Source organism: Rhinatrema bivittatum, chromosome 1 (assembly GCF_901001135.1).
Source record: "Rhinatrema bivittatum chromosome 1, aRhiBiv1.1, whole genome shotgun sequence".
NCBI lineage: Eukaryota > Metazoa > Chordata > Amphibia > Gymnophiona > Rhinatrematidae > Rhinatrema > Rhinatrema bivittatum.
Genome location: NC_042615.1, coordinates 128,711,753 through 128,724,163, shown reverse-complemented (window position 1 = coordinate 128,724,163; position 12,411 = coordinate 128,711,753). Strand labels below are relative to the sequence as shown.

At 39.8% G+C, this 12,411-nt stretch overlaps 1 protein-coding gene across 1 annotated transcript; it reads right to left on the bottom strand.

The window, feature by feature from the left end:
* Window positions 1–2,769: 2,769 nt before the first annotated feature.
* FGF20 (fibroblast growth factor 20) lies at window positions 2,770–9,188 on the bottom strand. Its single transcript, XM_029584107.1, has 3 exons — window positions 8,552–9,188; window positions 5,067–5,170; window positions 2,770–3,990 (listed from the first exon to the last, which is right to left on the bottom strand). Exons 1-3 carry the CDS (start codon window positions 8,826–8,828, stop codon window positions 3,745–3,747), a joined length of 627 nt encoding a protein of 208 aa, XP_029439967.1. The 5' UTR covers window positions 8,829–9,188; the 3' UTR covers window positions 2,770–3,744.
* Between the last annotated feature and the right edge of the window lie 3,223 nt (window positions 9,189–12,411).

Genomic DNA, 12,411 nt, shown 5'->3' with positions numbered 1-12,411 from the left:
ATCTACATTGAGAAATCCCCATTCCAGCAATAAATACTCTGCACATGTCAAGGAATTGGCAGACTAGCTCAGTCATGATTTATCCCTGGCTGATAATCATACAAAGTGTAGACCACAAATCATATCCTCAGTGTTTCAGCACCAGGAGTTTTCTAAGTAATCCTTTCAAAGTTTTGTTTTGAGGATATTTATGAGCAATTTATGTATAGGTCGGAATTTGTTAATTTCATCATTATTTTCCGTCATCATCAAAGAATTCTATAAAAAAGCAAGGCATGTGGATACATTCACTTTATAACAAGATCATAGTTCAAGAGACTAAGGCAGTTATAAGTACGATATTTTTAAACAATAATAATTGAACTTAGTCTATTAAATAAGATAAAACAGTATATCTTAAATGTTGCAGCAGCTAAACTTTTAATGCACAGTTCTTATCCAAAATGTTAATCAAGATAGAATTGCCTGAAAATATATAATTTATTAAAAGATTGCTTTTAAGTAACTTAAATTAACTTACTTGAATTCAGTTTTATGGGAACTGTGTGAAGGTTGAATAGTACTGGATCTGTGCACTCTTCAGTGCCACACTCTTCTTTTTGAAATGGGGATTTTGGGATCTGAGCAGGCCCGGTGAGACTGGGTGTGCACATCATGCATTTGCAAGGGGCAACATACCTGGGAGGGAAGCGGCAGCAGGAGAGGCCATGGGGCGGCAAAGAAGACCTGCCGAAGCAAGGTCACCATGGGAGCCCGTCCCCATGATACTGAAGACCCGCCAAAGCAAGGCCACCACAGGAACCCAACCCCATGGTGGCGAAGACCACCCACCGAAGCAAGGCCCGCCATGGGAGCCTGTTCCCAAGGCAGCGAAGACCACCCACTGAAGCAAGGCCACCATGGGAGCCCATCTGTGTGGCAGCGAAGAAGGGGTTTGGCGGTAAGCCCCGGTGCATGCGTGTGAGAATGGGAGCTTGGGTGTAAGAATGGGAGAATGGGAGCTTGTGTGTTTTTATGTGGGAATGGGAACCTGGATGTGTGTATGAGGATGGGAGCCTTGATGTGTGTATGAGAATGGGAGCCTGGGTGTGTGAGTGAGAGCTTGTGTGTGTGGTAGAATATGTGAAAGTGAGATCAAGGTCTAGTCCAAATCTACTATTACATACAATCGCTGATGATATGTTTGGCCTTGCACAACTTTGTTATCTTGAATCAGCGGCTTACTTTTTGCTTTCCTTTATACCCCATTTACCTTAAAATATAGTTATTTTATTAATTAAAAATATACAGTCTCTCAGCAGTAACTCAATGTGCAAAATGAAAATAATTAAATATTACAAAACATTAGATTTTGTATCCATAGCTCATTATTGCTTAAAATATATTGGCCACCAAATAGTTTTCTTAGGTGGTCTGATTGTGTAATTAGAATGACCCAGATAGAACCAGCCCTATGACTCAAACCACAGTGCTTCTTGGGGAGTCCACATTCAGATCCCTTGTCCATCAGAGCCAATCAAGTCTGGGTACACCACAGAGAGGTAGGGAGGGAGGGAAGATAGATGCCACTACTAGTGCAGCCCCTGCAGGCTAATGAGAGGCACTGAGGGTGCTTCTCAAAGGAAGCAGTCCTCAGGCCAGCAACGTTCCTTGAGCCATAAGTGTTGGAATGGAGTGGGCCACCGGGGAATCTCTGTGGGAGATCCAAGGCCAGGCTGGGCATGCAGGAGCTGTTTGTTGGCAGGAGAAAGAGAGTAGTGGCACAGTCATCAACCACATCCCCCACCTCGGCAGCTCTGGGCCCATCTGCTACTTTGAACTACACAGGACTCTAAACAGCCATCCGGTTCAAAACTGTAGTTGGGCCAGGTGGCAGAGGAGAAGGACTACTCCTGCCGCTGAGCAGTATGGGATAGTGGAAGAGGGATCATGGTGGGGGGAGGAGGGAGAAAGGAAGAAAGATACAGAAAGTGAGGAAGAGAGGAAGAGAGGGAGGGGGACAGGGGAAGAGAGAAATTTAGGAGAGGAAGTGGAGAGGGAGCAGGGGAAGAGAGTGAGGGGGTAGGCAAGAGAGAGACAATAGAGGGAGACAGGGTGCCAGAGAGGAAGGGAGAGGAGCTTGGTTCAAACCTCACCCCCCCCCCCCCCCCCACCAAGAGTATTCTGCTGCCCCTGCCATCTGGGAGGGGAGTGTACAGAGAAGGCTACAGGAGAAGACAAATAAAAGACCCATGTAAGTGCTAATAGCCTGATTCAAACTGCTTACAGTACAGTTACTGTACATAGTTATGAACAAGTATTTATTGTAAAAACCGCCATCAGCCAACCATATTAGCTTTTCTTGTATACAAATACATTATTGCTTACTTGTTAAACATGTTTGAGACTCACATGCAATGCAACAATGCAAAATGCAAATGGAATCAGCAGGGGACTGAAATGCTGGAGACTCTAGAAATATTGCTGGAGACTTGGAATGCATTTTCCTAGTGAATAAAGGTCCTGTGCTGCATATGGGCTGCATAAACAATTTGAATCAGGCCCTTGGGTATTCAAAGGAATCTCAATAGGTGTGATAAGCAAACTGGACAGTTATTTAAAAGGTGCAATTTAGATATGAAAGAATTTTCCTAATCAAACCGCTCTTGCAGGGCAAGAGTCAAATCTTTTAGACTACAAAAAGACAGGCAAATCAAGTGTCAGCCAAAAGCAACATTAAACAATGAATGACAAACCCAGAAGTACTTAAATGTGTTTTTATTTTCCTTTACATATGCCCTGGGTTCAATACAAATTGTAAAGGTATTTTCAGACATTGAAAGCAGCTCAACAATTCTTGAAAGATCAAGATGAGTCATGAGGTAACTATCTACAAATAGAGACTTGTCTAAGATTTATAAAAAGAAACTCAAGATGGTTTCATGGTTCTTAATATGCTGGAATGAGGTTAATCTCTTCATTACATGAAGATATCAACTTTAAGTGAACATTGGCACAGTAAAAGAATTTCCGCAAGGGTGGGGGATTATTCAAGTTATATCTTAATAAAAAAAAATAATAAAATATTTAATAAATAAATATTGAAAATAAATATATGCTCTCCAGAAGCTTATAGGCAGATCAATTCTGAAAACTATATTCAGTTTTGTTTCATGTTGCTCTGATTTCCAGGTCCCACCACTGGCAGGTAATGTGCATCACAATGGCAAAATTTGCAGGCACAGTTGGTTCTTCAGAAGCTTCTTGACTTTATTTTTAACAAACATTTCTTTGCCACATCTTCCAACCACCTTTAGATTTATAGTTCCACCTTCTAAATTGTTTTACTTACTTAAAATATCTTATTAACCGCTTCCCCGATATAAAAATTGCTTGAGGCAGATCAGGTGGCTTATTTATTTTTTAAATTCACTTTTGAATTATCAGGCACTCACAGAGATTAGGTACCAGCAGCCATGGAGAGCAAAGTTTGGTTTTCATCTTCCTGCCATCTACTGGCCATTACAAAGGTCAGTCAACTTAAAAGACCTTTGTCTGCACTTAGATTTTTGACTCTATCCTTGGAACACAACTTTTCAAACACTGGAGGCCCTCACTGTGACAGCGGGCGCCTTCAAGCCCAGCCTCTTAAGGGCTTGGCATCGCATCTGTACTCTGAGGTTCTTCGCCCTTGTGTTTCCCATGAAATCCATGGGGAGGACAAGCGGCTTTGGCTTTGTTCCCTTTTAAACACAAGGTACCATTTCAGCTGTATCCCAAGATATCCTTGTAGAGCTCTGGCACTCTTTCAGGATCCACTGGTCTGGGCAGGAAATGAGTGAACTTCTGATGCCTTTTGGATCGTGTCCCATCCCTAGGCGTCCCATCTTTGTTAAGTGCTACAAAGTACCGTCGTCCGGAGTCCCCGTGCTTGTACAGGTTGGAAGAATATGTGTTGTACCAGTTCTCTTCAAACTGTTCTCTAAAGACACATTCAGATGTCAGCTTTTCCTAAGGCAAAGAGAAAAGGTGGAAAGTTAGTGACCTACCGAAATTCTTTCCGATTGCATTTCTTCAGTGGCAGAATCTTCCGTGACAGAGTGTAAGCCTCAAATCTCAGATGTAAAATAGTTCAAACTCATGTGAGGAGAAAATTAAATCAGAACTGTATAGCGTATTTAAATGCAATGGGAATAGCATACGATAATCTACCACAAAATATTATACACTACCTCTCTTCACACCTCTTCTCTTATTTGTTTTTGGTTTTTTTTCTGGGAGGATTTGTTGTTTTAATTTGTTTTAATATTATAAAGGAATACTTGCCTAGATAATGGGTTGCTGAACTGAAGTGTTGAAAACAGTTCAAAGGACTCACAGTTTATGAGTCTCCTTTATGTCCACCAGTGTGCCACCTGGTGGACATAAAGGAGACTGACAGCAAAGCAATACATAAACCATATTAACTTCTGTACTTATACATGTATGCATTGTCTACAATTCTACAGTCCAAACCTTCTTGTATTTTGTAAAAGTAATGAAGGCAAAGAACAGACTGTGTTTTTTTGTTTGTTTGTTTGTTTGTTTTTGCTTTGAAACATTAAAGAAACCACCAGAAATACTTGCCAGTTTTCAGTGCCCTAGGATTAACCACTGCTTTTCATTTCCTTTTCTAAGGTCTTTTCCTCCCAAATCTATTCTCCTCTTGCAAAGTCAAGATAATTCTTGCCATATTTATTACATGGAAACTTAAAATTTTCCACAAATTTATGTAAGCATTTTTGCATGAAAGATTAATATGTTTTTGTTTCTGAGATGCTTTCAATAAATAATGCCCCGATGAACATATTCAATGAAACAGCACACTTCTCAGTTCACAGCATTATATTCATTACAGATCAAATGCTACAATTGTTTACAAAAGTGATTCAGTATTAATGTACTAAGTTCAGACACAAATTATAGGGATGGGGGAAGAAGGGTCATAAACCTCTACCATAGTTGACTAAACATTTCATCTTATAAAAGAATGAATCAGCTTGTCAAATCTAGAAGCTAAATGTATTTGAAGCAAAACTAAAACTTACAGAGCCATAGAGTTCCCCTTTGTCATTCATTCCAAGGTACAGGCCGCTGTCTACTCCTTTAATACTGACCAGTCCCACTGCCACACTGATGAATTCAAGGATTCCTAAATTAGCAAAAGGAAAAGACTTGTAATAACTGATACGTTTTTCAAAGAGACGCTAGCAAAATATATTAGACACATACAGAAAATAAGACTATGGGCCTGATTCACTGTGTTTTCCCCACAGACACAGAATGAAGAAATACTTTAGTGAATTAAGCTCTATATATATGTGCACATAACATACATAAAAATATTTTAATTTGGCATACTGTATATCAAAAATATCTTTACTTCTACAATGAAAAACTAAGTCTTACAGGGAAAATTATTCTAAATATGCCTTGAAATTCTATTTTCATAAAAAGATTTGAAGGTGGTAGGTTTTTTCTACTAAATGAATAAATATTTGACTTAGCAAAGGAAGAGATATACCATACACTCATAGTTAGGAAAGGACAATTATAATAAGGTTTACTTTATGAAAATGAAAGTACTGAAAGTTTAATTGAAAAATGTCTTTCATGTTATGATGAAATCTGTTCAACATATGTGTAAAATCTTACATGTTTTGCAGGTATAATAAAGATAGTATTCCAATATTTTGAGGAGTAGCCTAATGGTTAGAGCAGTGGGCTGGATGCCAGGGTTCAAATCACACTGCTGCTCCTTGTGACCTTAGGCAAGTCACTTCACCCTCTGTTGCCTCAAGAATCTGTTCATATATCACTCCTAAAACTGACAGTGATGGTGCTTCATACCTGATTCTTTACTTATCTTATAGGCCTGAGAAAATGGGCTAAAATTCCACAGACCATGTGGCTTGATCTTTTTCCTAGACAGTCTTAAGAACTATTAACTTATGTGTTTCAGCCCTCTGGGGATAGGGAAATACCTACAGTATCTGAATGTAATCAGCTATGAAGTGTGAAAAACCAGAATATAAATGTGATGAAATAATAATTTCACTATACGTATGAGTGAAATTATTATTTCATCACATTTATATTCTGGTTTTTCACACTTCATAGCTGATTACATTCAGATACTGTAGGTATTTCCCTATCCCCAGAGGGCTGAAACACATAAGTTAATAGTTCTTAAGACTGTCTAGGAAAAAGATCAAGCCACATGGTCTGTGGAATTTTAGCCCATTTTCTCAGGCCTATAAGATAAGTAAAGAATCAGGTATGAAGCACCATCACTGTCAGTTTTAGGAGTGATATATGAACAGATTCTTGAGGCAACAGAGGGTGAAGTGACTTGCCTAAGGTCACAAGGAGCAGCAGTGTGATTTGAACCCTGGCATCCAGCCCACTGCTCTAACCATTAGGCTACTCCTCAAAATATTGGAATACTATCTTTATTATACCTGCAAAACATGTAAGATTTTACACATATGTTGAACAGATTTCATCATAACATGAAAGACATTTTTCAATTAAACTTTCAGTACTTTCATTTTCATAAAGTAAACCTTATTATAATTGTCCTTTCCTAACTATGAGTGTATGGTATATCTCTTCCTTTGCTAAGTCAAATATTTATTCATTTAGTAGAAAAAACCTACCACCTTCAAATCTTTTTATGAAATTTAGCATTCCACACAGATCAAATATGCATGTAGTTTGTTGACAATATATGTGAACTGCCCTTGATAAAATAGTCACGTTGGTTGAGTGAAGGCTGTTTCTACTGCATGCAATGTACATTATTTCTATATACCAAACATTTGACTTTTAGTGCCTTAAATATTCAGAATGCACCAGTACAATATGTGTGGGTAAAGCAGTGTATATGCTGCATACCTCTTTTGCTATCTGTAGAGTAAATCTGATATAAGGTACAGACGCTAAGGACCGGAATTACTAAAGCCTTTCTCCCATTTTGTTTCTTTGAGAAATATGCTTAGTATATGAGGCCCTACGTGTCCTCTCATCTATACTTATGGCAGAAACCATTATGTAGTACAATTCAGATTAAGAATCCATTCAGATATCACTCCTAAAATTGACAACAATGGTGCATCATATCTGATTCTTTATTTATCTTATAGGACTGCGAAAATGAGTTATAATTCCACAGTCCATGTGGCTTGATCTTTTTCCTAGACAGCCTTAAAGACTATTAACTTTTGTGCTTTAAAATAGCCCCTCTTTCCCATTACAGGAAGTGAAATGGAATGTGTAACAATTTGTTGAAGTTTGATAGGGTCCATTCGTAATTATAGGGGGAAAAGCCACTTTTATACAAAAGAACAAACCTTAAAAACTTCTGAATGTTGGTAAATCTTCACAGATTTGGAATGGTTCTGCCTAATGTCATTGGGAGACATGGAGGTATTGTGTCTGTCTGATATCATTTTCAAAGCCATTCTTTTTTTTAAATCATAATAAGCAGGTGAGTCAGCCCACAGGGGGACCACATCAGAGAATTTTCTATGGAGAATAGGGGCTGAATAAAAGGAGCATTTGAAAGAAACGGTGCATATGTTTGATCTCTGCCTAGAAGTTCTTTTCAGAGATTTTCTTAAATGTTTACATTATAGTAGGACATCTCAGTCACTACTGTGCTGCACTGCTGACAGAAAGATTTCAAAGTCAAATTGTAGCACACTTCTTGTGTTAAAATTCTTTATTTTGAAAACATCTCTACTTCAATCACTTGGAGGATTATTTAGGATTATTTTTAATTGATTGTTTTGGCTATAGCAAAAGCGATAGAAAACATGCAATTGCTTTTGTTTACATTTGCTAAATTGGTGCAAAGAAAATAACCCCACTAATGGTTACCAAAAGCAGGCTTGCTTAGATATATTTTACTGGCTACATCTACATCTCATTATTCATTCCAGTGTGTCAAGAAAGCATGTCCAGCCTTATGGTTTTCCATTTTTCAGGAGGGGGGGGGAGGGACTATTGAAGCGAAACTGGATTACAAAGAAACCCAGCCGGAAATCATTCTGAAGAGCCACTAGCAGCCCTGCTATTATCACGAAGCGAAACGACTTGATACAGATTACAGCTTTCAGGATTAACGAACCATTCAACGGTCTGGGTTAACCTAGATGGCTTTAGGGTGTACATAAGCACACGTGACTCCGCACATGCAATACAGACAGAGGAAAGAAGTAAATATACAGCCCTGGACCAAACCAACTCACATCTATTTAAAAGAGGAGAATACCCAGCAGGGTCCTAGAAACAATGTTTATTTTCCCGTCCCACGATTATATACAGGACAGTTTCAGAAGCCACTACAGAATACACCCTACCCTGTTATGCATTAATGAATGAGATTCAGACCCAGACCTCGGGCAATTCGAGTTTTCCCAACTTCACACTCAGAGATCGGTTACAAAAAAAAAAAAAAAAGAGAAAACCAGATGATGAGATTCGATGTTTTGGGGGCCCACACACACGTGACTCGGGCGGCGCTACCTACCGAAGCGGCTGTGGTCCTGGCGGGTGCCCTGCACGGTGCCATCGGGCAGGATCTGCAGGTGGAAGCCGGTCCTGCAGTAGAGCTGCCTGCGCCGCAGGATGCCCTGCAGGTGGATCCGATCGGAGGCGCTGCCGCGGGACAGGCGCTCGGCCGGGCCCAGGGGATCCGCCTGCAGCAGCGGGCTCTCCCCAGCAGGGGGCAGCAGGAAGTGAGAGCCCACCTGGCCCAAGCCATCCAGAGCGCCCAGAAAACCGCCCGCCTCGGACAAGGGAGCCATGGGCAGACCCTCCCCAACCTGAGAGCCACCGAGGGGGGAGGGAGCAATGGAGTTATTCAAGTGAAAGGAGAAATGAAAAAAAATAAATAAAAATAATGAAGAAACCGAATCAAGCGTTCAAGACCGATTGCTCCTTAATAAACTCTCAGGTGGACTTCGCCCCGTGAAGTTATTTTTTTTGCTGTCTTTGTTTTCCCACCTTCTTTCCGGTTGTAAAGTGTTGCTTGCAGAAACCCCTGGCTTGTGTCTGAGTGCACCGATCAGATCAGAGCACCGTTTATTTATAGGGCATGTATACAAGTCCTCCTGACATATGCTAATGAAGCCCTTTCATATAAACCCGAGAGGTGCTGCTTGAAATGTTAAACCGATCTCCTCTCATCTCAACTTTTCTTCATCTCATTCAGCCATAACGATGTGGAGCCTCAGCGTTTCAGAAGTCAGACGTCCAGAATAAAGATCCCAGCACTCATACATGGCCATCCAGAGACACAAGGTGGCAGCTTGTTTGGGGAAACGATGCCAAGCCTTTCTTGCTGCTGCTGCTGCTGTTGTTGTTGTTTGATGTGAGCCTGGAGTTGCAGCCTGGCCTTTGATCTGGCTGTTTCGGAAGCCGGGTCGCTGCCCTCCGGAGCAGAGCTTGGCAGGTCCAACACAGGAGCCGGAGTCTGGAGGCTTTGGAGCCAGGGGTTGCAGTGACTTACGTGGACAGGTGCAAGGCAAGGTAGAAGAGAAAAGGAGAAGGGGCGTTTCCGGAGGGTTAGACCTGCCCAGGTACACATGAAAGACTTGGGGGAGGGGGGCGATTAAAAGAGGGGAACTAATCTGAAAATTAAAAAATGTAGACAAAATATTTTTCTTTTTTTCCTACTTGTTTATGTAAGCTTACAATTATTTGCCGATAAAGTGCTTTTTCTGTTGCTACTATATAAAGTGTTGATAATGCCAGTTGCAACAGAAAAAAGTACTTTACCTACAAATAAATACACGTGTGTGTGTGTGTGTGTGTGTGTATCTATATAAGTATAGATATATACATAGATATATCTATATAAGTATAGATATATACATATATACATACACAAACAGCGGAGGGGTCGTTTTCACATTTATTGTATCTCGAGCATCCCAGAATGTAGCTGAAGTCCTACTGTTATTTATTCAATGTCTACATGGTAATTTCCTAATGACCATGGACAACTACTGATTGCTCATAATGCATTTACTCCTGTCTATAATATGGGTATATCAACTTGCATATCTTTGTATATTATGCATTTATAGCAATTTTACTTAAATGACTTAAAGCCTATTGTGTACCCGGGTATATAATTAGATCACAAAAGAATATCCCTGCCAGGAAACACAACAATTATTGGGGCAAGGGCAAGGGGACACTACTATTGGGAAAGTGGGCTACCAAAAGTTACTAACCGTCTTATCTAGTCTTCACCTATCCCCCTTTCAGTAAGTAACTACAAGATAATGACTTGTACTCAAACCTGTGTCACTGAGGATGCTTTCTTTGACAATCAAGTAAATGCTATAGTAAAATGAATGGATCTGGAATCAGCATTCTCTGTGTTAAATATTTTTGTCCGTATTTTATGTTTTAATTTAAGATAATCATATTAAAAAGAAGCACTAAGGCCTGTACCTGTAAAATAATTATTCTAATAATTCAGCTGGCATTTAAATCTAAGAAAAGCATTGAGATTACACGCATACACTTCTTGATTTATATTAGTCCTGAGGTGATACTAACCTTTACATTTCTTAAACGGGTTTCCTATTTAGCCGCTCCCACCAGCCATGTAAGTACATCCGGAGTGTTGGCAGAGCACTGCTACCTGCTAAATATGACCACCGCATAAACATCGGAAAAATGCTATCGGTGATGGTGAAAGGAGTTTCATTTCGAAAGGGAGCAGTTATGCTAATATATTTATTAAAAAATATTTAAAAGACCTAACAGAAATGGATCTCAAGATAAAACCAAAGAAGGAAGCAATAAAGCCAGGAAAGAGAGACGTTGATCTTCTCTGAATCTAGCTGGTTGGTGCTGCTGGACCAAGAAAAATTTAAGGTTTCAACTGGGTTCCAACTTCACTGCCTTAATCTGAGGGTTCGAATGAGCTTCAATATTTTATTTGGTGCAGGGAATGAATGGCCAATTACACCTTTATCCTAAATCTCAGCCAGTGCTATCCCTGTACACCTGAGTTTGGTTTATTAAAAGAGTTCTTTATTGTACAAGGACTTAAGACAAAAAAAAAAAAAACCAAACCAAACAAAGATTAAATAGACAAACAGATAAATCTGCCATACTCTGAAGACTATAATGGATAGATGTTATATTATTTTACCTTTCAAATGGCAGAATTCTGTCATGTGGTGCCGATCTAAAATCCACCATCACTGAGATTTCAAAGCCCATCTGTGTAAACATTATCACATCAGTGTAAAACATCAACCAATGAGCTTTAGCTTTGAACTGAATCTATTTAATTGCAGTGTTAAATCAAAGAAAGATACATCAAAGTCTACAAAATCGGTAAACACCTATTTCTCAAGTGTCCTTCTACACAGATTATTTAAAAGGTAGTGTTTGAAACTCACATCAAGTGTTTCGTTGATATTGTAACAGGTTCAATATACAAAACCATTTAGTCCTATAAAAAAAAAAAAAGATGAAAACCGTACACTGAGATGGATTTCACAGTAGGTGGAGTGGGCACCTGCCTAAGGTCGTCTGCGGGGGTTTGCGGGTGCGGACGCTGCTGTGCTGAAGTGATGCCTGATCGATGACAGATAGTGAGCCAAGATAAACCGCTTCTTCTGCACGGACACTACTTCTCCTGGACAAACTCTGAATTTTGTAAATATAGGCGGGAGAGTTGAGAGGAAAATCCTCCCTCCTGCTTAGGGGTGTGTCAGATGTAAGTCCGACCCTGACAGCCCATGGTATATATCATATCGTTTTTTGAAACTCATTTGCTTCAGTTCTACCAAGTTTGGGTGTGTGAAAGCAATCTTGCACCGGCTATCTATTTACAATATAAGAACATTTGCGTGGGTTGAATATCCTAATATTTGGAATGTGTGTAGTTTAGGAATTTTGCAGTAGTTAGGATATAGGTATCATTTTGCCTTGATTTTTGGATATATTACTGCAGTAAGACCTCTATAATGTGAAATTTCTGAGCTGTGACCCACATTATTTTTTCCTATGCTTCAGAAACAAAATATATATAGGGTCAATTTAAGGGAACTGGATTATTTTTTAACCCAGCAGGTTTCATATTTGCAGCTCAATCAGAGTCTGGGCTAGAATCTAGCACCACAAACCTTTATTTGTAACTATCTGGGATTTTATTTTCCTCCCTATTCTATAATCCTCCCTTCCCCAAACATACCTAATCTGATCATTACAGTGAGGATCCTGGGTTGGGGCTATGCACCAGGACCCTGAATCTGGCCACTAGCAATTACCACAACTCCCCCACCCCCAGGGATTTGGAATAGTGACTTCATAGCATCCCCAATCCCAGCTGACCTGAGGAACAGAAGACCAACTCATGGA